We start from the raw sequence: 27,534 nt of genomic DNA, 5'->3' as shown, positions 1-27,534 counted from the left end.
TTAGCCCGATTGTATAGGATCGGGCAGATTGATGTCCACAGCATCAGAGCAGGCGGACAAGTTATGGAGCAGCAGTCTTTAGCCTGAAGGCTTGCGCACAAACAAGGGCATCAAGCTCCATTCGGCGCTTGAAAATTTGGTACATCTATGATGTACTACATTAGAAAATTAACCATTTATTTGCTCTTCTTAGTAGTGATTTTATTTCAATAAAATAAATTCATTGTAACTCCTGATCAGCTTCTGCAAAATTGGAAACTATTAACTCGCTCCTTTATTGATCTTCCTGAGCCAAATACCAAGTTAAATAGTTACTAACAATTTAAATAAAGGTCTTTAGTGCTAAGTATTTCAATTCATATGTTAAAAAGTATGGTTACTTAAAGTGAAAGTAAATCCTAGCGTTTTACAAATGCTAGGATTGACTTTTGAAACAAATAAAGGGGACTTTCATTCATTCATGAAGTATAAGATACTTCATGTAGAAAGCTCCTTTATTTGATTCAATCGATCTCCGTTTTTAGCTGCTACAGCAGCCCACGGCTAAAAATTTTTTGTTGCTAAGAGGTGACATTTTCACCTCTTAGCCAATGTGGTAAAAAGGAGCTTTCTACATGAAGTATCTAATACTTCATGAATGAATGAAAGTCCCCTTTATTTGTTTCAGAAGTCAATCCTAGCGTTTGTACAACGCTAGGATTTACTTTCCCTTTAATAAAGGACAATTTAGATAAATATTAGCAACTTAAAATATATGCATACAATGGCATTTGAGTTGTCTAAGGATGAATGTTGTACTGTTTTTATTGACTGATGTTTAACTGAAATAAAATGTAATTAATCATCTATAGCAAGACAAAATAAATTGGCAGTTTGCTTGTAGGGTGAAATCTAACACAAACTTTAAACACTTTTGGAATTTGACTCACATTTGATGTTTTTCACTAAAAACTATTGGCTTTAAATGGCTATATACCAATAAAGTGGGGTTTGATACTGTGCCATATTATTGTAATATCTTTGCCTTGAAGTTAAGACATAAATCAGTTTTACCTAATCACATTTACTAGCAATTGTTAATATTTCATTTATTCACTAAGTAGAGCACATTTACTTTACGTAAGTGTTTTTCTTTACAGTTCACATTATTGTCTTTAACCATAATTCTTGTGTTATTTCAGGAGTGCGTCTTGATAGAGTGCGTGGAGGCAGACAGAAGTACAAGCGCAGGATAGACGCGGAGAACAGTCCATATCTGAACCCACAGCTTGTACAACCAGCCAAAAAGCCATGTAAGTTTTTCAGATATAGCTATTTGCTGCCATGTAGTGCTCTAGATGCCCACCTAAGTATCTATTCAAGAAAGTATACCATGGGAACAAAGCAAATTCGATAATAGAAGTAAACTGGAAACTTTTTTTAAAATGGTATGCTCTGTCTGAATCACAAAATAAAGTTTTTGGGTTTCATATCCCTTTAATTATCATTTAGATTCATCAGCTGTGCAAGTGAGGGCCTTGAAAACATATATTGAATTTCTGGATATTAAATTGTGCTCTATTCTTCAGTTGAACAAAAAACAAGAGAGTCCTGTATTTAAATCTAGCACAGAGAGGAAAGATGATTTCTTCTATTATGTGTGATCAGTCCACGGGTCATCATTACTTCTGGGATATAACTCCTCCCCAACAGGAAATGCAAGAGGATTCACCCAGCAGAGCTGCATATAGCTCCTCCCCTCTACGTCACTCCCAGTCATTCTCTTGCACCCAACGACTAGATAGGATGTGTGAGAGGACTATGGTGATTATACTTAGTTTTTATAACTTCAATCAAAAGTTTGTTATTTTTCAATAGCACCGGAGCGTGTTATTGCCTCTCTGGCAGAGTTTGAAGAAGAATCTACCAGAGTTTTTACTATGATTTTAACCGGAGTAGTTAAGATCATATTGCTGTTTCTCGGCCATCTGAGGGAGGTAAAAGCTTCAGATCAGGGGACAGCGGGCAGATGAATCTGCATTGAGGTATGTAGCAGTTTTTATTTTCTGAATGGAATTGATGAGAAAATCCTGCCATACCGTTATAATGACATGCATGTATACTCTACACTTCAGTATTCTGGGGATGGTACTTCACTGGAATTACTCTGTAAAAAGTACATTAAACCTTTTAATAGGTATTTATTATGTTAAACGTTTTTGCTGGAATGTAGAATCGTTTGCATTTTCTGAGGTACTGAGTGAATAAATGTTTGGGCATTATTTTTCCACTTGGCAGTTGCTTGTTTTAATTGTGACAGTTTCGTTTCTCTCTCACTGCTGTGTGTGAGGGGGAGGGGCTGTTTTTGGCGCTCTTTGCTACGCATCAAAAATTTCCAGTCAGTTACTCTTGTATTTCCTGCATGATCCGGTTCATCTCTAACAGAACTCAGGGGTCTTCAAACTTCTTTGAAGGGAGGTAGATTCTCTCAGCAGAGCTGTGAGACTTATATATTGACTGTGATTAAAAACGTTGCTCTGTAATTTTTACGTTTCAAATTTAATTATTGTTACTTTACTAATGGGAACAAACCTTTGCTAAAAGTTGTGTTGTTTTCAAGGATTGATGCTATAACAGTTTTTCAGTTCATTATTTCAACTGTCATTTAATCGTTTAGTGCTTCTTTGAGGCACAGTACGTTTTTGTTAAATAAGATTGTAACCAAGTTGCAAGTTTATTTGCTAGTGTGTTAAACATGTCTGATTCAGAGGAAGATACCTGTGTCATTTGTTCCAATGCCAAGGTGGAGCCCAATAGAAATTTATGTACTAACTGTATTGATGCTACTTTAAATAAAAGCCAATCTGTACAAAGTGAACAAATTTCACCAAACAGCGAGGGGAGAGTTATGCCGACTAACTCGCCTCACGTGTCAGTACCTGCATCTCCCGCCCGGGAGGTGCGTGATATTGTGGGGCCTAGTACATCTGGGCGGCCATTACAGATAACATTACAAGATATGGCTACTGTTATGACTGAAGTTTTGGCTAAATTACCAGAACTAAGAGGCAAGCGTGATCACTCTGGGGTGAGAACAGAGTGCGCTGATAATACTAGAGCCATGTCTGATACTGCGTCACAGCTTGCAGAGCATGAGGACGGAGAGCTTCATTCTGTGGGTGACGGTTCTGATCCAAACAGATTGGATTCAGATATTTCAAATTTTAAATTTAAATTGGAGAACCTCCGTGTATTACTAGGGGAGGTTTTAGCGGCTCTTAATGATTGTAACACTGTTGCAATACCAGAGAAATTGTGTAGGTTGGATAAATACTTTGCGGTACCGGCGAGTACTGACGTTTTTCCTATACCTAAGAGACTAACTGAAATTGTTACTAAGGAGTGGGATAGACCCGGTGTGCCGTTCTCACCCCCTCCAATATTTAGAAAGATGTTTCCAATAGACGCCACCACACGGGACTTATGGCAAACGGTCCCTAAGGTGGAGGGAGCAGTTTCTACTTTAGCTAAGCGTACCACTATCCCGGTGGAGGATAGCTGTGCTTTTTCAGATCCAATGGATAAAAAATTAGAGGGTTACCTTAAGAAAATGTTTGTTCAACAAGGTTTTATATTGCAACCCCTTGCATGCATCGCGCCGATTACGGCTGCGGCAGCATTTTGGATGGAGTCTCTGGAAGAGAACCTTAGTTCAGCTACGCTGGACGACATTACGGACAGGCTTAGAGTCCTTAAGCTAGCTAATTCATTCATTTCGGAGGCCGTAGTACATTTAACCAAACTTACGGCTAAGAACTCAGGATTCGCCATTCAGGCACGTAGGGCGCTGTGGCTAAAATCCTGGTCAGCTGATGTAACTTCTAAGTCCAAATTACTTAATATACCTTTCAAGGGGCAAACTTTATTTGGGCCCGGTTTGAAAGAAATTATCGCTGACATTACAGGAGGTAAGGGCCACGCCCTGCCTCAAGACAAAGCCAAAGCTAAGGCTAGACAGTCTAATTTTCGTCCCTTTCGGAATTTCAAAGCAGGAGCAGCACCAACTTCCACTGCACCAAAACAGGAAGGAGCTGTTGCTCGTTACAGACAAGGCTGGAAACCTAACCAGTCCTGGAACAAGGGCAAGCAGGCCAGGAAACCTGCTGCTGCCCCTAAGACAGCATGAATCGAGGGCCCCCGATCCGGGACCGGATCTAGTGGGGGGCAGACTCTCTCTCTTCGCCCAGGCTTGGGCAAGAGATGTTCAGGATCCCTGGGCGCTAGAGATCATATCTCAGGGATACCTTCTAGACTTCAAATTCTCTCCCCCAAGAGGGAGATTTCATCTGTCAAGGTTGTCAACAAACCAGACAAAGAAAGAAGCGTTTCTACGCTGTGTACAAGATCTGTTATTAATGGGAGTGATCCATCCGGTTCCGCGGTCGGAACAAGGACAAGGGTTTTACTCAAACCTGTTTGTGGTTCCCAAAAAAGAGGGAACTTTCAGGCCAATCTTGGATTTAAAGATCCTAAACAAATTCCTAAGAGTTCCATCGTTCAAAATGGAAACTATTCGGACAATCTTACCCATGATCCAAAAGGGTCAGTACATGACCACAGTGGATTTAAAGGATGCTTACCTTCACATACCGATTCACAAAGATCATTACCGGTATCTAAGGTTTGCCTTCTTAGACAGGCATTACCAGTTTGTAGCTCTTCCATTCGGATTGGCTACGGCTCCAAGAATCTTCACAAAGGTTCTGGGTGCCCTTCTGGCGGTACTAAGACCGCGAGGAATTTCGGTAGCTCCGTACCTAGACGACATTCTGATACAAGCTTCAAGCTTTCAAACTGCCAAGTCTCATACAGAGTTAGTTCTGGCATTTCTAAGGTCGCATGGATGGAAAGTGAACGAAAAGAAGAGTTCTCTCTTTCCTCTCACAAGAGTTCCATTCTTGGGGACTCTTATAGATTCTGTAGAAATGAAGATTTATCTGACAGAAGACAGATTAACAAAGCTTCTAAATGCATGCCGTGTCCTTCATTCCATTCAACTCCCGTCAGTAGCTCAATGCATGGAGGTGATCGGCTTAATGGTAGCAGCAATGGACATAGTACCCTTTGCACGTCTACATCTCAGACCGCTGCAATTGTGCATGCTGAGTCAGTGGAATGGGGATTACTCAGACTTGTCCCCTACTCTGAATCTGGATCAAGAGACCAGAAACTCTCTTCTATGGTGGCTTTCTCGGCCACATCTGTCCAGGGGGATGCCATTCAGCAGGCCGGACTGGACAATTGTAACAACAGACGCCAGCCTACTAGGTTGGGGCGCTGTCTGGAATTCTCTGAAGGCTCAGGGACAATGGAATCAGGAGGAAAGTCTCCTACCAATAAACATTCTGGAATTGAGAGCAGTTCTCAATGCCCTTCTGGCTTGGCCCCAGTTAAAAACTCGGGGGTTCATCAGGTTTCAGTCGGACAACATCACGACTGTAGCTTACATCAACCATCAAGGAGGGACAAGAAGCTCCCTAGCAATGATGGAAGTATCAAAGATAATTCGCTGGGCAGAGTCTCACTCTTGCCACCTGTCAGCAATCCACATCCCGGGAGTGGAGAACTGGGAGGCGGATTTCTTGAGTCGCCAGACTTTTCATCCGGGGGAGTGGGAACTTCATCCGGAGGTCTTTGCCCAAATACTTCGACGTTGGGGCAAACCAGAGATAGATCTCATGGCGTCTCGCCAGAACGCCAAACTTCCTCGCTACGGGTCCAGATCCAGGGATCCGGGAGCGGTTCTGATAGATGCTTTGACAGCACCTTGGAACTTCGGGATGGCTTATGTGTTTCCACCCTTCCCGCTGCTTCCTCGATTGATTGCCAAAATCAAACAGGAGAGAGCATCAGTGATTCTAATAGCGCCTGCATGGCCACGCAGGACTTGGTATGCAGATCTAGTGGACATGTCATCCTGTCCGCCTTGGTCTCTACCTCTAAGACAGGACCTTCTGATACAGGGTCCATTCAAACATCAAAATCTAACTTCTCTGAAGCTGACTGCTTGGAAATTGAACGCTTGATTTTATCAAAACGTGGTTTTTCTGAGTCGGTTATTGATACCCTGATACAGGCTAGGAAGCCTGTTACCAGAAGGATTTACCATAAGATATGGCGTAAATACCTATTCTGGTGCGAATCCAAAGGTTACTCCTGGAGTAAGGTTAGGATTCCTAGGATATTGTCCTTTCTACAAGAAGGTTTAGAAAAGGGTTTATCGGCTAGTTAATTAAAGGGACAGATCTCAGCTCTGTCCATCTTGTTGCACAGGCGTCTGTCAGAAAATCCAGACGTCCAGGCTTTTTGTCAGGCTTTAGCTAGAATCAAGCCTGTGTTTAAAACTGTTGCTCCGCCATGGAGTTTAAACCTTGTTCTTAACGTTCTACAAGGAGTTCCGTTTGAACCCCTTCATTCCATTGATATAAAGTTGTTATCTTGGAAAGTGTTATTTTTAATGGCTATTTCTTCGGCTCGGAGAGTCTCTGAGTTATCAGCTTTACATTGTGATTCTCCTTATTTGATTTTTCATTCAGATAAGGTAGTTCTGCGTACTAAACCTGGGTTCTTACCTAAGGTAGTCACTAACAGGAACATCAATCAAGAGATCGTGGTTCCTTCCCTGTGCCCGAATCCTTCTTCAAAGAAGGAACGTCTTCTACACAATCTGGATGTAGTTCGTGCCCTCAAGTTCTACTTGCAGGCAACTAAGGATTTTCGACAAACGTCTTCCCTGTTTGTCGTGTACTCTGGTCAGAGGAGAGGTCATAAGGCTTCGGCTACCTCTCTCTCCTTCTGGCTTCGTAGCATAATTCGTTTAGCCTATGAGACTGCTGGACAGCAGCCTCCTGAAAGAATTACAGCTCATTCTACTAGAGCTGTGGCTTCCACTTGGGCCTTTAAGAATGAGGCCTCTGTTGAACAGATTTGCAAGGCTGCAACTTGGTCTTCGCTTCATACTTTTTCCAAATTTTACAAATTTGACACTTTTGCTTCTTCGGAGGCTATTTTTGGGAGAAAGGTTCTTCAGGCAGTGGTTCCTTCTGTATAATGAGCCTGCCTATCCCTCCCGTCATCCGTGTACTTTTGCTTTGGTATTGGTATCCCAGAAGTAATGATGACCCGTGGACTGATCACACATAACAGAAGAAAACATAATTTATGCTTACCTGATAAATTCCTTTCTTCTGTTGTGTGATCAGTCCACGGCCCGCCCTGTTTTTTAAGGCAGGTAAATATCTTTTAAATTATACTCCAGTCACCACTTCACCCTTGGTTTCTCCTTTCTCGTTGATTCTTGGTCGAATGACTGGGAGTGACGTAGAGGGGAGGAGCTATATGCAGCTCTGCTGGGTGAATCCTCTTGCATTTCCTGTTGGGGAGGAGTTATATCCCAGAAGTAATGATGACCCGTGGACTGATCACACAACAGAAGAAAGGAATTTATCAGGTAAGCATAAATTATGTTTTTAGACCAGTGTTTTTTAACTCCATTCCTCAAGGCACACCAACAGGACAGATTTTCACCATATATAAACAAGAGCACAGGTGAAATTATCAGCTGATCAGTAACCATGGTTACTAAACTGTGCTCACCAATCAGCTTGTTATTTCACCTGTGCTCTAGTTGATATATCATGAAAATCTAGCCCCTTGGTGTGCCCTGAGCACTGGGGTTGTAAACAACTGATGCAGACCATAACAATTGAAGGTGCTAATAACGTTTGCTGCAAAACTACATATCACACATTGAGGTTGCTTCCCTTGTCTCGGTTAGACCAAAGGGTTTGTAAATAAAAATATCTGCCTTGCAACTGTGCAACTGTTTATACCTTTTAGAATTAGGGCTGCTTGGCACCCCCTAGAAATTTCATTCATAGAAGGGCCCTGTAACTTTCTAATATTCCCGAACCCCTTAAATGTCCTGATATTTCTGTACCTTAGCACAAAATGCAACCAATCTCCCCTATCAAAAAACAACACAGGTTTAGAAGACCTGCATTGGAGATCTTTCTTTTCTGCTCAGTCTGCGTTTTTAAGTCTGTTTATTCAGCATATCTTTTAACAGGTTAAAGGGACATAATACTCATATGCTAAATTACTTGAAACTGATGCAGTATAACTGTAAAAAGCTGACAGGAAAATATCACCTGAGCATCTCTATGTAAAAAAGGAAGATATTTTACCTCACAATTTCCTTAGCTCAGCAGAGTAAGTTCTGTGTAAAAAGTTACACAACTGCTGTCCAGCTGCAGGTAAAAAAAATAATAATGAAGAAATGAGCTGCAGCCAATCAGCATCAGCAGTGCTGAGGTCATGAACTCTTTTACTGTGATCTCATGAGATTTGACTACGCTCATGAGATTTCATAGTAAACTTCCTTAAACTGAATAGTGAAATAACATGAGAGTGCACAAGGCTCAATCCCTTAGCTGTCCCGGGACAGACATACTGATTTGCTGATTAGAAGCCCTTTACAATGGGATGTGGCTACTGAGGAACTTTTGAGGTAAAATATCTTTCTTTTTTACATAGAGATGTTCAGGTGATATTTTCTAGTCAGCTTTTTACAGCTATGCTTCAACACTTTCAAGTGTTTCAACATTTGGGTATCATGGCCCTTTAAGAAAAATAATTATTTTACCATGTAATCATATTAATCTTTTACCCCAAATGTAATTGAAGCTTGATTATGGAAGGGAGAATGCAGACACATACCTTTCTGTGATCTGAACTGGCATGAAATACTGGTTTAACTCATTCATGGCTACAGCGCATTACTGGCCCCTCCAGTAAAATATTGTTTAATGAATATGGACAGTAATAAAGGCTAATTTGGAAGGAATGTCTATTCGACTATGATTTATACAGAGCAAATATCACAGCTGTTATCATTCTGTTCTGAAGTGCATAAAATGATACGTTCTATGATCATTAGCTCATTGGAGCTGCTAGTTTCAGATTTCACAAGAAAGTGGTTTTTGTAGTTTTCGCTAACTAAATGACTTTTGACTACTCAACCTCCCAATGAAAATACATTAGGAGGCTCATTAATTTATAACTATCGAATATGAACACGTTACCTTTCTTTCTACTGAACAACAGTGCATAAAAGCCAGAAGCCGTTGGTAGGGCCATTTCAGGTAGCCATTAGTGCTCTATCAACATATTGTACTGGGCTGTAAATTTGCCACAATTGGCAATGCATTTAATTACAAGCTACGGCCTATATCACTCTAAGGTAGATATTACAGGGGGACATATGGAACTGTTGATTAATCCACATATGATGAATTTTTTCATGCATAGATGAGAACTCCTGAATCATTGTGGTATTATTTCATTATTAGTGTAGCATTGTGATGCATTAAACTAAATGGTGCTGGTTGCTTTTAAATCTGTATATTTGTTTTTATCCACTTTAATTCTAATGTACCTGACTTCTGATCATTTTAAAAACATAGGTGCAATATACAAATGGTAACATTTATAGAAGGCAGTAATATAGTAGATGAATGTGTAGAGGGCCCTGTCTGTGAGCTACCTTGTGAGCTTAAAGGGACACTGAACCCAAATATTTTCTTCCGTGATTCAGATAGAGCATGCAATTTTAAGCAACTTTCTAATTTAATCCTATTATCAATTTTTCTTTGTTCTCTTGCTATCTTTATTTGAAAAAGAAGGCATCTTACCTTTTTTTTGGTTCAGACTCTGAACAGCACTTTTTTGTTGGTGGATCAATCTATCCACCAATCAGCAAGAACAACCCAGGTTGTTCACCAAAAATGGGCTGGCATCTAAACTTACATTCTTGCATTTCAAACAAAGATACCAAGAGAATGAAGAAAATTTGATAATAGGACTAAATTAGAAAGTTGCTTAAAATGTCATGCTCTATCTTAATCATGAAAGAAGAAAATTGGGTTCAGTGTCCCTTTAAAGGAACATAAAACCCAAAAGATGTCTTTCTTGATTCAGAGGGGCATATTTATCAAGCTCAGTACGGAGCTTGATGCCCTGTGTTTCCGGCGAGCCGTGTTTCCAGCACTGCTCCATAACCTGTCCGCCTGCTCTAAGGCCGCGGACAGAAATCGCCAGAAATCAACCCGATCGAATACGATCGGGTTGATTGACACCCACTGCTAGCGGACGATTGGCCACAAATCTGCAGGGGTCGGCATTGCACCAGCAGTTCACAAGAACTGCTGGTGCAATGATAAATGCTGAGAGCGTATGCTGTTGGCATGTATCGATGTGCAGCGGACAGGATCCGATATATCGGATCATGTCTGCTCGCACAATCATAAATATACCCCAAAGTGTAAAATTAAAAAAAAATCCAATTTACTTCTATTATCAAATTTACTTAATTTGCCTGGTATCCTTTGTTGTAAAGCAGGTAGGAAGGTGTAGGAGCGTGCACGTGACTGGAGCAATATATAGAAGCAGTTTTATAACTATGTTATACATTTGCATAGACAGTAGGTGGCAGCAGTGTTTCCTGACATGTACTGCTCCAAAAAGTACAGTTACACTCATAATAACGCTGTATGATACAAATTATAAAAAAAAAAATATTGCATAAAAAAGGACTCAAAAATATGAGGTTCTGAGGTGTTAGAAAAGGACTGCAAAGGGCTTTAGCATAGAGATACATACATATACATGTCTAAAGATGTATATGTACTGTATTTATATATGTATTTACAGACATAAATACACATATAAACACATAACTACATATGTACACATATATAGACTTATTTTGCTATGTGAAGAACATTGGAATGTGAAATAGTCACATTTCATGTCAGGTTAGTGCACTTGAGAAAAAGTGATCAGGTTTGTACGGCTTTTTGGGTGTTGGATTTTTTTCCACTTTTCACACCCCATTGAAAAGTCTATGGGAGAAGACGTTAACATGGTCACGATATTGTAACTTCAGCTTTTTGCATATACGCTTGGGTAGCATGCGAGCGAAAACTTTTTGCATGGTACCTGACACGCAAAAATCCAAATTCGAGCGCAGCTAGCACGCGAGTTGGAGCGATAATTAGCACTACACTCGTAATCTAGCTCTTGGTTGGAACATCCCATTAATATTTTAGACTGGAGACAAAATGATATATTCTTTCTTTAGCTTTAAAAAGATATCTTTTACATTTAGTAAATTAGTACTGAGCCTTTATAAAACATGCTGATGCGCCATTTATAAAAGGTCACCCATAGTGGGTGTTATAGTTACACCACTGTGCACTACATAATCTGTATGATTCTTTATGTCTGTGTAATATGTTAATAAATCTAGACATAAAGTCTATATATTCCATCTTTCAACAAAAAAAAAATAATGATAACTTTCCAATATTTATTTGCCTGGTAAATATCTTCTGGTGCTAAAGGATGTGCAATGTTAGAATAATGTGCACTAAAGCATTACAAAAGGGTCCCAAGGCAATGTGTAGACACATTGTACTGAACACAAAACAACCACATATACTAATAGATATTAGACTAATAGAAAGTAGCACCTCTATATAGTTAATTATAATTGCTCACGGAAAACATGGAAAAGACCAGAGGACCAGCCGGGTGCTGTTTTTGTAATTTATATTTGTGATTCGAGTTCTCATTTACAGTATCACATAAAAAAATCTTAGGTGGTGTTTTATACAATTTTTTTATTTAAAGTTAAACTTAAAAAAAATTATATCATGCAGAAGAGTGGAGCAGCAGCTAAAAAGCCTGGTAAAAATTGAAACTGACAGTACATATTTATGCACAGCTCATTCCTATGGTATTTATGTACAGCTCATTCCTAGGGACAGGTCCCTTACTGACTGATAAGTCTCTAATGTGGACATGGACATGAAAAAAACAACAGTTTTATTCATATCAGGGATGCAAATATATATATATATATATATATATATATATATATGTGTGTGTATATATATATATATATATATGTGTGTATGTATATATATATATATATATATATATATACACACACACACACACACATACAGTATATATATATATATATATATATATATATATATATATATATATATATATATATATATATATATATATTTATACATACAAAACCACCAAGGTTGTGTAAGACAACCTTTACTTTAGTGCAAATTAGTAGAGATGTTAGCAGTTCTTATTTTGGCCAAGAGGGGTCACTAATGAGTTCAGTAGAATTGGATGCAAACACATGTGGCCTGCCACACCAAATCTAACAGATTTTAAACTGTACACAAAAGGACATTTTAGCTTTGTCAAAGGAAAAACAACCAGTTTTACATAAAATTAAGGCTTAAGTGAACATATGGCATAGTTTCCTTTTGCCTTTCCAAAAAACATTATGCTGATTACACCTTCAATTGTCCAATCTGGCGTCCTCTACTCAGCTTGAATAAGCTGTTCCACCATTCTGTAAATACATTTTAGGGCCCCATTAAGCAGATTTGATGCATTATATTGAAAAGTTTCCGATAATACTATAAAATTTAATAAACCTTAATGCTTAATTTCATTAGAGGTTTAATTTTGCTGGATTTCACGATGCAGAGATTACGGGCTTCTCATTTATTTAGTTTGGTCATGTTTGACAGTGTCACTTACAAAACACTATTAAAAGATATGTAGGTTAGCAGCGCTTTAATGCCTCAATTCTGGAATTCGAGATTATTGTGGAGTGGTGTGTTACAATACGCTTTAAGAAGATAACTACACCAATTTCAGTAAGGCTTATTTGTTGAAGATAAACCAACCTCCACTGAAATCATTACTCACTGACTAAACGCTTTTCCGTGCTAATTTAGCTGTACTCGTGTAATTAGCTTGTTTTTGTTTAGCACTAAGCATTCATAAAATGTCATTTTCTAAAGCTGTCAAAACAGAAGGAAAAAAAAATTGTGTTGAGGAGCAATGGCATCGTTCAGCATCGTTGTTTTCAGTTTGGCCTGTGAGATTATTTTCCCAGTGTTCCATGTTTGTCTTTGCACAAAAGGAGAGTAGCAGTAGAAAATTGGGTCTTATTGATTCCAATTAGGGAAACATTAAATAAGATTTCACAAGAAAGAGTGCTTATGGCTATTCAATTTCCTTAACGCCTGGGTTTAGTGAACAAACAGAAGATGCAGCCAATGATTTTACTGCTGAATGTTCTAAAAAAATTTATTTTTTTTCCGTACAAAAATTGGAACAGTGAAACAATGAAGATGTTAGACATTGGCCGCTAAATATTTATCAAAGTATATATATATATATATATACAGGTATATAAATTATATTTTTCCATTTGGAGTTCCTTTTAGATTTATATATTTAGCTTGGTCCCATGAGAATTAGCATCTCATAAAAAATGAGAAGGATGTTTCTGTCCTGAAAAAAAAAAGCTAATTATTATTGTCACTGTGCCACTGTCAACAAATAGAGGTTTGGGATTTTCCCCATCTTGCTAGTTTTATCATTAACTTAAACTGGTTTCATGCAAAAATATTTAAATGTTGCTCTTTCAAATGCATTTTTTTAACTCAGATATCCCTTTAAATCCCTGCATTGTTAATTATTCTGTTATATTGATTTGATTGTAATTAAAATAAATGCTGCCCACTGGGGGCTCTTTAGTGATTTTTACACTAAGGTTATTTAGGATGCAACATAGGGGCAGTACATTTTTCTTGTTAAATCCCTGCTGAGTGGATATTTTCAGATAAATCTGATTACTTTATAACCAAGACTGTCGATTTTGTTCCTCACTATGTTAAATAAAATATTTCTCTTGCAAGAGAGTTTGATTATTTTAAGCTTAACTTAACAATAAATGTACTGAATCATTTTGTGAGCTGCCTAATTATTTCATTCTCTGCATCCATGTCTAGAAAATGAGGATTTATTACAATATGTGTGTTCCACTCCATTATCTGTCTGGACTTTTATCTATGTTAGTGAGTTTGTTACCAAATATATTATCCGTTTATCTATCTATCCATCTATCTAGCTGTCTATTAAAGGGATACAAAGGTCAAAATATTTTTTGCAATATACTTCCTTTGGCAAAAATGCTTCTTATAAAAGTTATTACTGATTTTTTTTAGCAGCATGTAAACATATGTTGTGTGTGCTTGTGCACCAGTATTTATGCTCAGAGAGCTGGTAGTGGTTTGTGTTGTGCCCAAAAAGACTTAAAGGGACAATCTAGTCAAAATTAAACGTTTATGATTCAAATAGGACCTGCAATTTTAAAAAAACTGTCCAATTTACTTTTATCATCAAATTTGCTTTGTTCTGTTGGTGGTATTTTTGAAAAGTTAAACCTAGCTAGGCTCAAACTGATTTCTAAACCGTTGAAAACCGCCTCTTAGCTCAGAGCAGTTTTCACAGTTAGACAGTACTAATTCATGTGTGTTATATAGATAACCTCTTTTTTTTATTTTGAAAGAACACTTTTCTAAGCTTGTTGTTAATATAGTTCTGCAAGACAATGTGTCTTTATTTTTATATTACGTCTTTCTTCTAACAAGCATTACATTGTATTTTACATTTCTATTGCAAAATCTAGAGTTAAAAAATAAATAAATTTAACATTAAAGGGACACTGAACCCAATTTTTTTTCTTTCATGATTCAGATAGAGCATGCAATTTTAAGCAACTTTATAATTTACTTCTATTATCAATTTTTCTTTGTTCTCTTGCTATCTTTATTTGAAAAAGAAGGCATCTATGCTAAGGAGCCAGCAAATGTTTGGTTAAGAACCATAGACAGCACTTGTTTATTGGTGCTGTCCAATCAGCATGGACAACCCAGGTTGTTCACCAAAAAAACACTATTAAAAGATATGTAGGTTAGCAGCACTTTAATGCCTCAATTCTGGAATTCGAGATTATTGTGGAGTGGTGTGTTACAATACATCTAAACTTACATTCTTGCTTTTCAAATAAACATACCAAGAGAATGAAGAAATTTGATAATTAGAAAGTTGCTTAAAATTGCATGCTCTCTCTGAATCACAAAAGAAAAAATTTGGGTTCAGTGTCCCTTTAACTGTTTGTTGATGATTTTAGCAACTCTAAGAAATGAAAAAGGCAGACACTCTCACTTAATGTTCAGTTACCAGGGTGTCCAGCTTGGAAAATTGCATCTCAAATGAACCCAAACAGAAGTTGTGGTAGGGAAGCGGCAATCCCTGGATTTGAAATTTAAAGCAAACAACTTTTTATTTTTTTGTTTTGTGAAACGTCACAGTAGTGTAAAAAATAAAAAGTTGTTTGCTTTAAATTTCAAATCCAGGGATTGCCGCTTCCGTACCACAACCTCCGTTTGGGTTCTTTTGAGATATATATATGTATATATATATTTATATATATATATATATATATATATATATATATATATATATATATATATATATATATATATATATACATTTTTTTTGGCAGGGAGCATATTTCTAGGTTTTGTTGATAGATGGTATTTTGAAGGTTTTCAGATATGATGATGCATACATTATGGCTATGTTTTTGGAAACAGAAAGCTACCTGTATTGATTATGCTATATTGTGGTCTATTTTTTCAGATAACAAGATTGTGTCACATTTGTTAGTGGCTGAACCAGAGAAGATCTATGCTATGCCAGACCCAACTGTTCCTGATAGCGACATCAAAGCTCTCACTACACTCTGTGACCTGGCTGACAGAGAATTGGTAGTTATCATTGGATGGGCCAAACATATTCCAGGTATGAAAGATAACAGGACTTTATTGCGCTGTATGTTTTTGAAATTGTCTTTTTGGTCACAAGGAAAATTAGTCATCAATATATTTCTAAGCATTTACTACATCTACATTTTTGTGCTTTGGTAGGTTTTAAAAACATAAATATCATGTTAAAAATTCTGACTGTGCATCTGTTTAGAGAGGCACATTTAAAGGACCATTAAATGCAGTAGAATTACATAATCACCAAATACATAATACAAAGACAATACAATACCACTCTTAATTTCAAATAAGCAGTAGATTTATTTTCTGACAAATTTCAAAATGTACTTCAGTTTGCCAGCCCCCTGTATCATGTGACAGCCATCAGCCAATCATATACTCATATATGTATACACTGTGAACTCTTGCACATGCTCATTAGTAGTGTACATATAAAAAGTCAGTGGAACAGTTGGATAATGGAAATAAATGGAAAAGTCTTTTAAAGGGACAGTTCACCCAAAAACTTTCTCCCCTTTAAATTATTCCCAATGATCCTTTTTACCTGCTAGAGTGTATTAAATTGGTTGCAAGTAGCTCCTTTACTCATATTTCAGCATTTGAATAGATTACACCCTCAGTGGGGGGCATGATAGTTAAATAATAAAATGATAAGTTTCCATTGTTCTCTCTATGTATTGAGTTGGTGTTCCAGACAAATAAGATAAGGAAGCAAGTCTGTGTACATAAAAGTGATAACATAATGAGATCTGATATTACCTGAAGCTCAACCCATTGTAATAGGCTGTGGTTTCAAAGCACAAAACCAGCTACTTCAGATACACAAATAAACCCGAAAATGCAATTTCTCAAATATTTTATACTCTGCAGTTGGTATAACAAGTCATTTAAAATACATTTATGGAAAAACAATTTTACAGTGTACTTTCCCTTTAATGTTCTATATGAATCATGAAAGTTTGATTTTGTCCTGTGTCCCTATAAGTAAATCCCCTTATGTCCACTTTGGATTAAAGAAAAAAAAAATAATAATAAATATATAAATATATATATATATATATATATATATATATATATATATATATATATATATATATATATATATAAATAAAACATAATAATGAGTTTGATTGGCACAGGGGGCATGGAAAGCAGAATAATTACAACAAATTATTTTGCATGAAAATGGCAATAAAATATAGATAAATGTATAATGTGTATTATTTTTAATATTTTGTGGATTTTAAATAACTTTTTTCATATGTAAGTTGTATCCCCTTTAAAGTGAATGTCAATTTTGATGCTAAAGTGCCCGGTTTTTAAAAATTTGATTAGAAACAGGGGCACTTTAATTAATCAAAATTTACATTTCACTCCTGTTGAGAAAAAAAACTTACCTTTTAATCTTCACAGCAGCTCCAGCTTCCTTCGCCCATCACAAATCCTCTTCCTGGGTCAAAAATGAGGAATCCGGCTTCCTCCAATCATGGCGTTGAATCAGACACTGATTCCCCGGGGGGAAAGCCGTGATTGGAGGATGACCTATCCATCATTTCTGACGTCAGAAATGGCTTGCTACGACCGGAGGAAGCTGGAGCTGCTGTGAAGATTAAAAGGTAAGTTTTTTTTTCTCAACAGGAGTGAAATGTAAATTTTTATGAATTAAAGTGCCCCTGTTTTTAAACGAATTTTTAAAAACCGGGCACTTTAGCATCAAAATTGACATTCCCTTTAACGCATACATTTCTTTTAAAAAAGATTCAGTAATCTGTTTTTAAGTCTTGTAATCTTTTCTCTACATATTTATTTTCTGTATTACACAACTATTTATTAGAGCAGCACATTTCACAAGCAGCATTGAAATATAAAGAATTCACCTATACTACAAATCTTTCACAAGAACGTTTTCACTCCTCTATAGTAATCATGAGGGAGTTGAGGAAATAAAAGCGTTATTGGGATTTGTGAGGAGGAACGTGCTTGGAAGAATTATACAATCATTCTGACCAATCCTATAATAAAATCATCCCTCAATGCAAAAACCGGACATATAATAACTGCATACTGCAAATAAAACAATTCAGTAAATCTGCTGGTTATATTTAGTCAGATATATTTACATGCAAGTTTGGGACCTCTTGCTTATATGTTGTATCAAATGGTTTTATCTGTTCTAATATCGAAAATAAAGGGGCAAAGGAGTGATTTTAGCAACTTTCATGGGCTGAAAACAAGACAATAAAAGCAGCTAAAACTATGGAACCTAAAAGATTTGTGATGTAGGGAGAAGTTTATTTTATCCTTTGTAAATGATGCATACACAAAAAAAAATCTTTAAAGGGACAATGTATTATAAATCCCCCCCCCCCCACTGTTTACAAATAGCTACTTTACCTTTTGTTGTCATGTGACACAGCTGATCTGTTGAAACTTCTATCTAGGATAACAAAAAATCAGTATAGGAGTGCTGACTACAGAAAAGCTATGTAAATGAGAGTCATCAGAACAAATAAACCTCTGGGGGCGATTGAGTCCAGCCCAAGTATATTCCTGAATCAGCTTTAACTAAAATGCACTCTTATCTGCTGCTCCTTGCACTTTCCCTTTAATTTGAGTTTTAAAGGGACATAGACAAAATTAAACTTTCTTGATTCAAATAGAGCTAACATTTAAAAAAAAAAAAAAATCCAATTTACTGTTACCAAATTTACCTCTTTTTCTTGGTATCATTCATAGAGCCTTAGCTCATTTCCAGAAGAGCATGCTGAGGTAGGCTAAGGAGTGTGCATGTGTCTTAATCACTATATGGCGCAATGTTTGGAAGAATGATATATATATATATATATATATATATATATATATAGTATATGTGCACACTCCTCAGTATGCTATTGTATAAAGTAGCTAACTTTTAACAACATTTTCAGCAAAGATAACTTTTGGAATCAGGATAGTTTATTTTTGAGCTTGTCTAGAGAACAGAGGATGGTTATAGACAACCAGGTTAACAGTTTGATTAGAGGTCGGCACTTAGAGGTAGGATTGCGCTTCTTCATGTCCATTAACTCTACATCCTGCTTCAAGATTCTTCTTGGAGAGGGCTACTTTCCTTGAAGCTCTGTTCTTTTGTCATTCTCTTTATATTGTATTTGATTTGGACCTCTCAGGCACCTCTATCGATGTGAGCTGCATTGGTCGTACACTATTTTCTCTGTCGTAGTGCTAATGCAAATTCTCTGATACATTCTACACAAGGAAGGGTTCTTTATTTTTGTTGTTCGGGACACAGTAAGAGGGTAGATTTTAATATTACCTTGAATGAGAGCAATCAGGCAAATATATTACCTGCGATGTAGTTTAGACACTGAAACTTCCCCATATAAAGTAGGGGAAAAAATGTTGGTTTTACTACTTTTTCGTCATGGTATCCAAACATGACAGGGCATACTAAGCATGTCAGTTATGTATCAGGGAACTTGTTTCCTTATACAATTCAACATCTCTAAAACCATTATGGAAAACTAACTATGTTCCAAACAATAGTTGCTATGTGATCAATCATAAAATGACAGCATTAACTTGCAGTGTGTTTACGATATGACATACACTCATGACATCAGGAATTCCTTTATCAGGCAGCACATGTTAACATTATGCTTATTAAGGATAATATTAATGCAGATACAGTATATAGTAGGCAATACAATGTTATTCTGCTTGTGTATTATACTGAGTGAAAGCCATGGACCTTTAGCAACATAGGGGTCTTGTGAATGACAAGGTTAAAAGCTTAAATATGCTTGTATGATTTCTTCATCATATATAGGTGATGTCAGGAGTTAAAGGGACAGTTCACCCAAAAACTTTCTCCCCTTTAAATTATTCCCAATGATCCTTTTTACCTGCTAGAGTGTATTAAATTGGTTGCAAGTAGCTCCTTTACTCATATTTCAGCATTTGAAATAGCTGATTTAGCTTGTGGTTTCCCAACCTATACTGAAAGTTTTGATACTGGCGTATACGCTACTGACAAGCCTAAATAAACACAGCCAGCAGAATAGATTACACCCTCAGTGGGGGGCATGATAGTTAAATAATAAAATGATAAGTTTCCATTGTTCTCTCTATGTATTGAGTTGGAGTTCCAGACAAATATAAGATAAGGAAGCAAGTCTGTGTACATAAAAGTGATAACATAATGAGATCTGATATTACCTGAAGCTCAACCCATTGTAATAGGCTGTGGTTTCAAAGCACAAAACCAGCTACTTCAGATACACAAATAAACCCGAAAATGCAATTTCTCAAATATTTTATACTCTGCAGTTGGTATAACAAGTCATTTAAAATACATTTATGGATAAACAATTTTACAGTGTACTGTCCCTTTAATAACCCTTTTACAGTAGTCCATGGTGGGAAATATACTCCCTCTAGTTGCTCCTTTTTTGGTTGATAGTGTTGAGCTTCTGAATTTTTGTAATTTTGTGGGTGGCGGTTATTTCTCCTGGCATAAGTTTTACATTTGGGTGGATGTGTTGCAATTGGTAATACTTTCTATTTGTTTATTTGGGATTATTGGGTATTACTGCAATACATTTACTTAAGGTTATTGTAATATTTAACTATATACATAAACATGTTATAACTAGTTTTACCATTACTAGTTTCAATTTGTTTTATTGGGCTATGGTTGTTAATAAGACTCAATGTTCAGAGAGTTGATTGATAGACATTGCATTAGAGGAGAACATTTATAGTCCTTAAATATGCTAATTGTGTCTGTCTATCTCTCTGTCTCTGCCTGTCTATCTATCATCTATCTATCTAATCTCTCTATTTATCTATCTATAATGTATCTTATATACGTATCCTGCTGAATATGCTGGGGCTCTGTAAATAATATGATTTACCATTCTACCCTTTATTCATTTAAATAAAATGCTTAAGGAAATATATTAAATTATATGACATCTGCCAATCATTTCACATTACTTCCAAAACACATACAAAAATCATAGCTCAGCTCAGTGTAGAATTTGAAAAATATTCAACATCTTAACCAAATAAAATTCAGATGTTAAGAGTTTGCACAGCAAGTGCTTTCAATAGTATGAGCAATTTGTTTCTGCTACACTTAACTTCTTTCTTTCTCCCTAAACTAGTTTGTCTTTATGCTTTGAATGCTACAGTAATTTCTTTAATCAAATTGATGGAAGTCCCTTTGCCAGCCCCAACTGAAACCAATTTATTGGTCATGATACGCCAGCTATGTTGCTAACAGTCGTAACGAACTGTCAGGCAATATCGCAGTGAAGCTAATTTGAAGTCATTAGGTGTGCAGCGTTCGGGCCGCAATTTGTTACAGTGGTTAGGAGCGCAGCTGACATTTCTGAATGGCTTTGTTCAGGGCTGGAACTAGATGAGCCTAAGCAAATTGTAAACTAATTTAAACATCACTCTGTATTATACCACACCAGCTACTTTGTCTTACACTGTTTTCTAATAAAGGACCCAAATTAAGTGAAAGCTGGTTAAATAGGTGAGCTTGGGTTTTTATCTTTGCAAGCTACCTGCATCAAGGCAACATTTAAATGGAGCAATACAGCTACTAGTCACACACACGGCAGAAGCCCAGAACCTGCTTTCGCTTTGATTAGTACGTGCAGGCTTGATAGAAGAAGACACAAACAACCCAGCTACTGGAAAAAAAGCCCTGAAATCAGCGTCTCAGCTTTGTGTGCACACAAAGATATTAGATTGCTACTGTTGGTCACAATAGTTTTATTTAAAAGCGGACACTGCGGCTTGAGCACGTTACATTAAAAGTAAGAGGATGTATATTTTAAGACACAATGTCCAAAATAATAACTATGTAACTCTTTTGATATCCTTGGCTTTGCAATGTATTCCACTAGCTCTATCAATATAGACACAGGTATATCCTAGTCACTTCACTTTCCTGAAGACAGCTCAGTTCAGGTTTTATTGTAAGGTCAAAAAATAAATTGCAGCATTTTAGTATTTGACTAGCCAGCTTCTGGAAAATGTATTTAGCAGTTTGCAAATACTTAAAATGTACAATACATTGTCATATATTGTGCCTGCTCCCTCCTGTAATTGCAATAGATCAGCCAGTAGGTGGCAACATAGCCTCCCACGGTGTGACCTCCGGCACACTCTTATTGATTATTGGCTGATCTTCCAGTTGCTGCAGGTGGGAGTGGAATCGGGTATTATTAATTTCTTGATTTGATGTATTTAAATAGTCAAAATGTTTATAAATGGAGGTTTGACAAAATTATATCTGCTTTACAGTTCATCTCCCTTTAAAGGGATACAAACCCCACTTTTTTCTTTCATGATTCAGAGAATGGCAGCCGATTTAAAACTACTTCCTAATTTACTTCTATAATCAATTTTTCATTTTCTTGGTATCTTGTTGAAAAGCATGGACGAATGCTTAGGATCCGGCCCATTTCTAGAGCACTATATGGCAGCAGTTTTTCAAAAATGTTATCCATTTGCAAAATCACTATTTCCTGCCGTATAGTGCTCCAGATACCTACCTAGGTATCTCTTCAACACAAAAATATTATGGAAATGAAGTACATTTGATTATAGAAGTAAATTGGAAACTTTTTTTTAAAAGGTATGCTCTGTCTGACTCACAAAAGAAAATATTTGAGTTTCATAGCATTTTAAGAAAAAAGGTCTCTACTAATGTTGTAAAAACAGGATAGGTTTAGATACAATTTTAAGGGAGTGGTTTTCTAAATATCTGTATCGATTAGAAAAAAATTTAAAAATACAAATTTAAAACATATATTAGCGTTTGATCGTGGATTCTTACAGACTTGGATAGTCACAGAAATCAATGAATATTCAAATTTGACATTTAATATAGCAAAATGTGAGATTTGATTACAACTACATAAGTTATATAGAAAAATTGAAGCTGTAGATCAAATATCTAAGGGACCATTTTTTTCTGCCATTTTTATGGGGATAAAGAACCCATTCCTAAAATTCAGGGCATAGTGAGTAAATTTTAACTGCACGTCTGTGCTCAGAGGCATCTAACTCCATAATCTATATTGTGTTTTAGATGTTAAATCCTTCAATGCTCATAAAGTATTGTCTGCTTGGTTTCACATTTGTAAATATGGGTCCTCTTATCTTTAAAATCTCCAATCACAAGCAGAACATTAAATATACTATTACATATACATATTATTTATATATTTTTTTTAAAAAAAAGTTTAATTTGAAGAACTATTTTTGATAACCCTTTCTCTATGCTCACACATGTTTAGTCTTTACCAAAAAGAGTAGATTTCATATCTGATCTACTGAGTACTATCTACCTTAAAGGGACATTCCAGTCAAAATATAATGCACATCGTTGAATTACATCTTTGATTAGAAACATATTTGCAATATAGAGGTATTGGCAAAAATGCTTCTAGTAATAGTTATCGCTGTTTTAGTGTTAGAATTTTTCTCTGCACATGCATGTGAAACATAGCTAGATATTCTCGGTGCACCAGGATTTTAAATAATGCAGTTGCTCAGAGCATTAGTGGGGCTATAATGTCAGCAATTAACAAATTGAGTCTTTTCAAGATGGTACAAGCTCTTTAGGCTCTCTGAGCAAGTGCTGTTTTCAAAATGCTGGTGCACGGTGCATACTTAAATACACTTTTGGAACAGCTCTAACTTTACCTAGAAGCATTTTTGCTAATGCATGTATATTACAAAAATGCTTCTATTCAGCACTGAAATGTATCCAAGTGGATTCCAATTTTGGCTGGAATGTCCCTTTAAGGGCGATCACAACATTCCATTTACCTGCTGCACATAAATATTTTCTCCCATAATGCTGTGCTACCTAATATGTTTGCCTCATAAAACATGTAACAATAGCAATAAATTGGTAAGTTCACTACATAGTAAAAAGAATTTCTGCCATCCCAAAGGTAGCCTTGGTAACGGCTGTTGCTCATTTGACCCCATTTATGTTAAGAGACTAAATAGAAAAAGAGAACAATCCTTTTCTGTGCTTTTCGATAAGGGAAGGTCAGTGATATAATCTGTGCTTTGCACTATTTAGCCACAGATGACAAAAATCAAATTGCAGAGAGGGCTTGACATACTAAAGGGCAAATGTGATGGGCCTGCATCTAAGCATCTAGCCTGCTCGTGAGTGACGGAAATGTGTGGCTCAACCTGGCTGACAAAGAGTTAGCAGATGATTGGCACAGAAGGATAGATACCCACCAATATGTATCAAGTACCAGAAATACTTGTAATATTTTATGTTCCACAGTATTATATAAAAAAGGCTTGAATGTTATTTGGTTAAATCTTAATTTTTATCATTGTATGGGGTATTTTTATATAAATGTACAATTTCTCACTGTCCCACTTTAACAGTACAAAAGACATAAAAGTTGTATTTAAAATGCATAGCAGCACATTCATTTCAAATTCAGTTTTCAATTTTACCATACATATAAGTTAGGAAAGATATTGTTAACACTTGTGATGCCACAGGAAATGTCGCTAGCATGTGGCCCACTGCGATATCAGCAGTAAGTCACGTCACAAAATCTGTAAAAACTTTAAAAAAAGAAGGGCAAAATTATTCTGATCAAATTTAAAATGTATTACTGCACATTTAAAATTCAACTTTTATGTTCAGGCAAGTAAGAAATTTGGCTTTTTAGTTGACACTGAATGGAGTAGCAACTGTTTCACTAACTGTTAAACTATAGTGATATTTTATACTCATCCTTATACCCAGTTATCAATTGTTTTGTTGGCTAGAACTTGGAATTCTATTTTATCTTTGGTTTATAATAAAGAAAGTAAAATGTATATACTGTATGTTATCATTAAATAAAGTATTATGTTTGAATGATATGCTGTATGATATGTTTTCTCACAAATATATCATGTATATGACAAACTATTGAAAGTAAATGGAAAAAGGAACTTTTTCTAAGCCTGTTGTCACCCTGTATAGACCTGTACTATGCAGGCTTCTTCTGCAGATAACTTATTAAAGTATTCAAACCATGTAAAAGAACACATTTTACTATATTACATTTAAAGTATTATATTTTCTTCCTTTTTATTCTTCTTTAGTCTTTTTCAAGATTAGGTTAGTGGATGATAAAATCAGGTGCATCCTATTGAGAAGATTTTATACAGTTGCCTTTTCTTCGGAACAAGAAAAACATAAATGAAAAATAAATGTGGAGAAAAATACATATACAACCATCTTTATCAGTAAATAGAATTAGTCTCCTAGCATTTATAAATCAAATAAATGGAAAGTATTTTGTTGTGAAGCATGGTCTTGCCTTATCTAGCGGATGGAGACGATCACAATAACATTAGGGAAATGCTTGACTTTAGTTAGAAAGGCGTAAGGACACAAAAATAGATGATTGCCCCTAATAGCCCTTTTTAATAATGACAGCACCCCACCACGAGAACGCTTTTATATCCTTTGAAATTGCTCATGCCTCACTTTTCCAGTTACTATCTGCCCAAGTCTTTTTTATTTCTCTTTCAATTTTGTCTGCGCTCGGATAAGCTCATGCTAACACAATATGATTGAGCTGTAAAATTGAATGCTGTCGTCTCTAATCTCTTTTATGTAGATATGGAGGTACTTCCACACTCCGCTTCATTCTCTCGCCATTGTTGGCCTTTTTTTTTTGTTTCTTCTTTTTTTTTTGCGAGAAAGGGCTTCAGTGCACGTTGGAAGCTCAGTCAAAGGTTGAAGCTAGGTTTCACACAGTGTGATAAGGAGATTAGCAGCCTTCTGAACAGGGCTATTGCTGTTATTTGTGTCAGATTAAAATATTTAGATATAACTTCGTTAGCAGAAATGCTGATGGTGCTTAGTTAGTCATTGAGACTGTTTCCTCTTCACTGTTCAGTAATCCACTTTGGTTGACCTATATATATATATATATATATATATATATATATATATATATATATATATGTATATGTGTGTGTGAGTATATATATACATATATATATACAGTATATGTGTGTGTGTATATATATATATATATATATATATATATATATATATATAGCTTACATTCTAATATTTGGAGTGAATTTTTATTCTAAATTTTATTTTGTATACTGGGTAGTGGCTTATTCATAGTGTAAAACATCATATCATTTGTGTGGGTAATTCACAGAAAAGGAGGCAAAACTACTGATAAATTGTTCAGCACAAAGGTATAAAAACAGTCTCATTGTAGAGAATTAAAAGGCTCAGCAGAGGGGGAGTATAACGTATGTCTGAATGACATGAACATGGTAACTTGGTTTTACATAATCACTCAGACTTTAATAAACACATTTAGTATGCCTTAAACTTCCCCTTGAGCTATATGATTGCCTAAATGAGGATTGGGTTGCCAGCTTTCCTGCACAAACATACTGGGCAATCTGTTGGTAACTGGGCCCTAAGGTAGGTAAGGTCACACAATGCCCCCCCCCCCCCCAAGAGCTGTACCTTAGTCTCCACTCTCAAATCTCATGGTGTATATTTTTCACAACTGTGCAATAATTTTACCACTTGACTGCTGGTAACACACGCATGCATTATTTTACCTCTTTCGCTGAAAGTAGCATATGTAAATAGAAGTAATTTGACCCCCTTGACTGCCCCTCACTCCTTTCTGCTCTACATCAGTAATATATTTAGGCAAAGGAGGCATTTTATTACATTTAGCTAATCCTAAGGGACTAAGATTTTACTGAACAGCCTGCTCAATACTAAACACCTGGCAAGTGGGAAATCAATTTCTCACATTCTGACCATAAGTTATCAATTTTAAAAAAATGTCAGTGATCCCCATAGATTGATAGTGGGCTGCTTCCATCCAGCTGTGTCACATGACCAAATATGCTACGCATGCAGGATGCACTTGGCGGCCATTTTTTAATGTGAAAATTTCACAAAATACTGACACTTTCCTTCATCCCAGGTGCCAGCTGCTTTGGGCAGACAGGCATAAGGCAGCAGTCCACATTTGAATTTATGTCTTCTGCTACTTAATTTACTTTTCTTAAAACAGTTACCGCTACAGCCATACCTTCACTTATTCATCATCAAGTCACTCTACAATATGTCTTTTTAGGGACAAGAAAATTGTAAGATATATTCTGAAGTATGACTGTCCTGATAAACTGATAGTACCTTTTGTACTTTAATTTTTTTAAATATAACAATCAAATGTAATGTCTTTTAAAGGGATATTATATTGTAAAATATATATTAACTACTGAAAATTGCTTATTTAGGTTTATTTTTTAAATAGCTGTTTTTGGTCATTGAATTTACCACTCTTTGGAACATGTCTATTGAAATAGGCAGAGTCTGCAGGAAAAGCGGGCTATATCTTATTTCTATAAACGTTTCATTGTGTGTGGTGGTTTCAATGAGCAAAATCATGTATTTCTGGAAGAAACTGGATGAAAAAACCTAAAAGAACATTTTAAAATAAATGTAATACTTAACAGCTGGTAATAAGTTATGGGTAACACATTAAGGAAAACATGTATGATACAGTAGTCCTTTAAAAATACAGAATTCTGCAGAACAATTACCTTTGTTTATTCCTAAATGAAGATATCAAAATTCCCTAGGATCATGACGTTTGCTTGTCCATACTGAATTGCAGTGAGTACTGGTGGCAACCCTATCTATCTAGGGTCA

At 36.1% G+C, this 27,534-nt stretch overlaps 1 protein-coding gene across 3 annotated transcripts in view; it reads left to right on the top strand.

The window, feature by feature from the left end:
* ESRRG (estrogen related receptor gamma) overlaps positions 1 to 27,534 on the top strand; it is a 263,696-nt gene that overhangs the window by 179,981 nt on the left and 56,181 nt on the right. For all 3 annotated transcript variants that reach the window (XM_053712498.1, XM_053712499.1, XM_053712497.1), the window contains 2 exons: positions 1,182 to 1,292; positions 15,634 to 15,795. In XM_053712498.1, coding sequence (XP_053568473.1) covers positions 1,182 to 1,292; positions 15,634 to 15,795 — 273 coding nt within the window. The remainder of the gene's footprint in view (positions 1 to 1,181; positions 1,293 to 15,633; positions 15,796 to 27,534) is intronic.

Source organism: Bombina bombina, chromosome 4 (genome assembly GCF_027579735.1).
Source record: "Bombina bombina isolate aBomBom1 chromosome 4, aBomBom1.pri, whole genome shotgun sequence".
Taxonomy (NCBI): Eukaryota; Metazoa; Chordata; class Amphibia; order Anura; family Bombinatoridae; genus Bombina; species Bombina bombina.
Note: the sequence above shows the minus strand (reverse complement) of the source record. Positions and strands in the feature narration are given on the sequence as shown.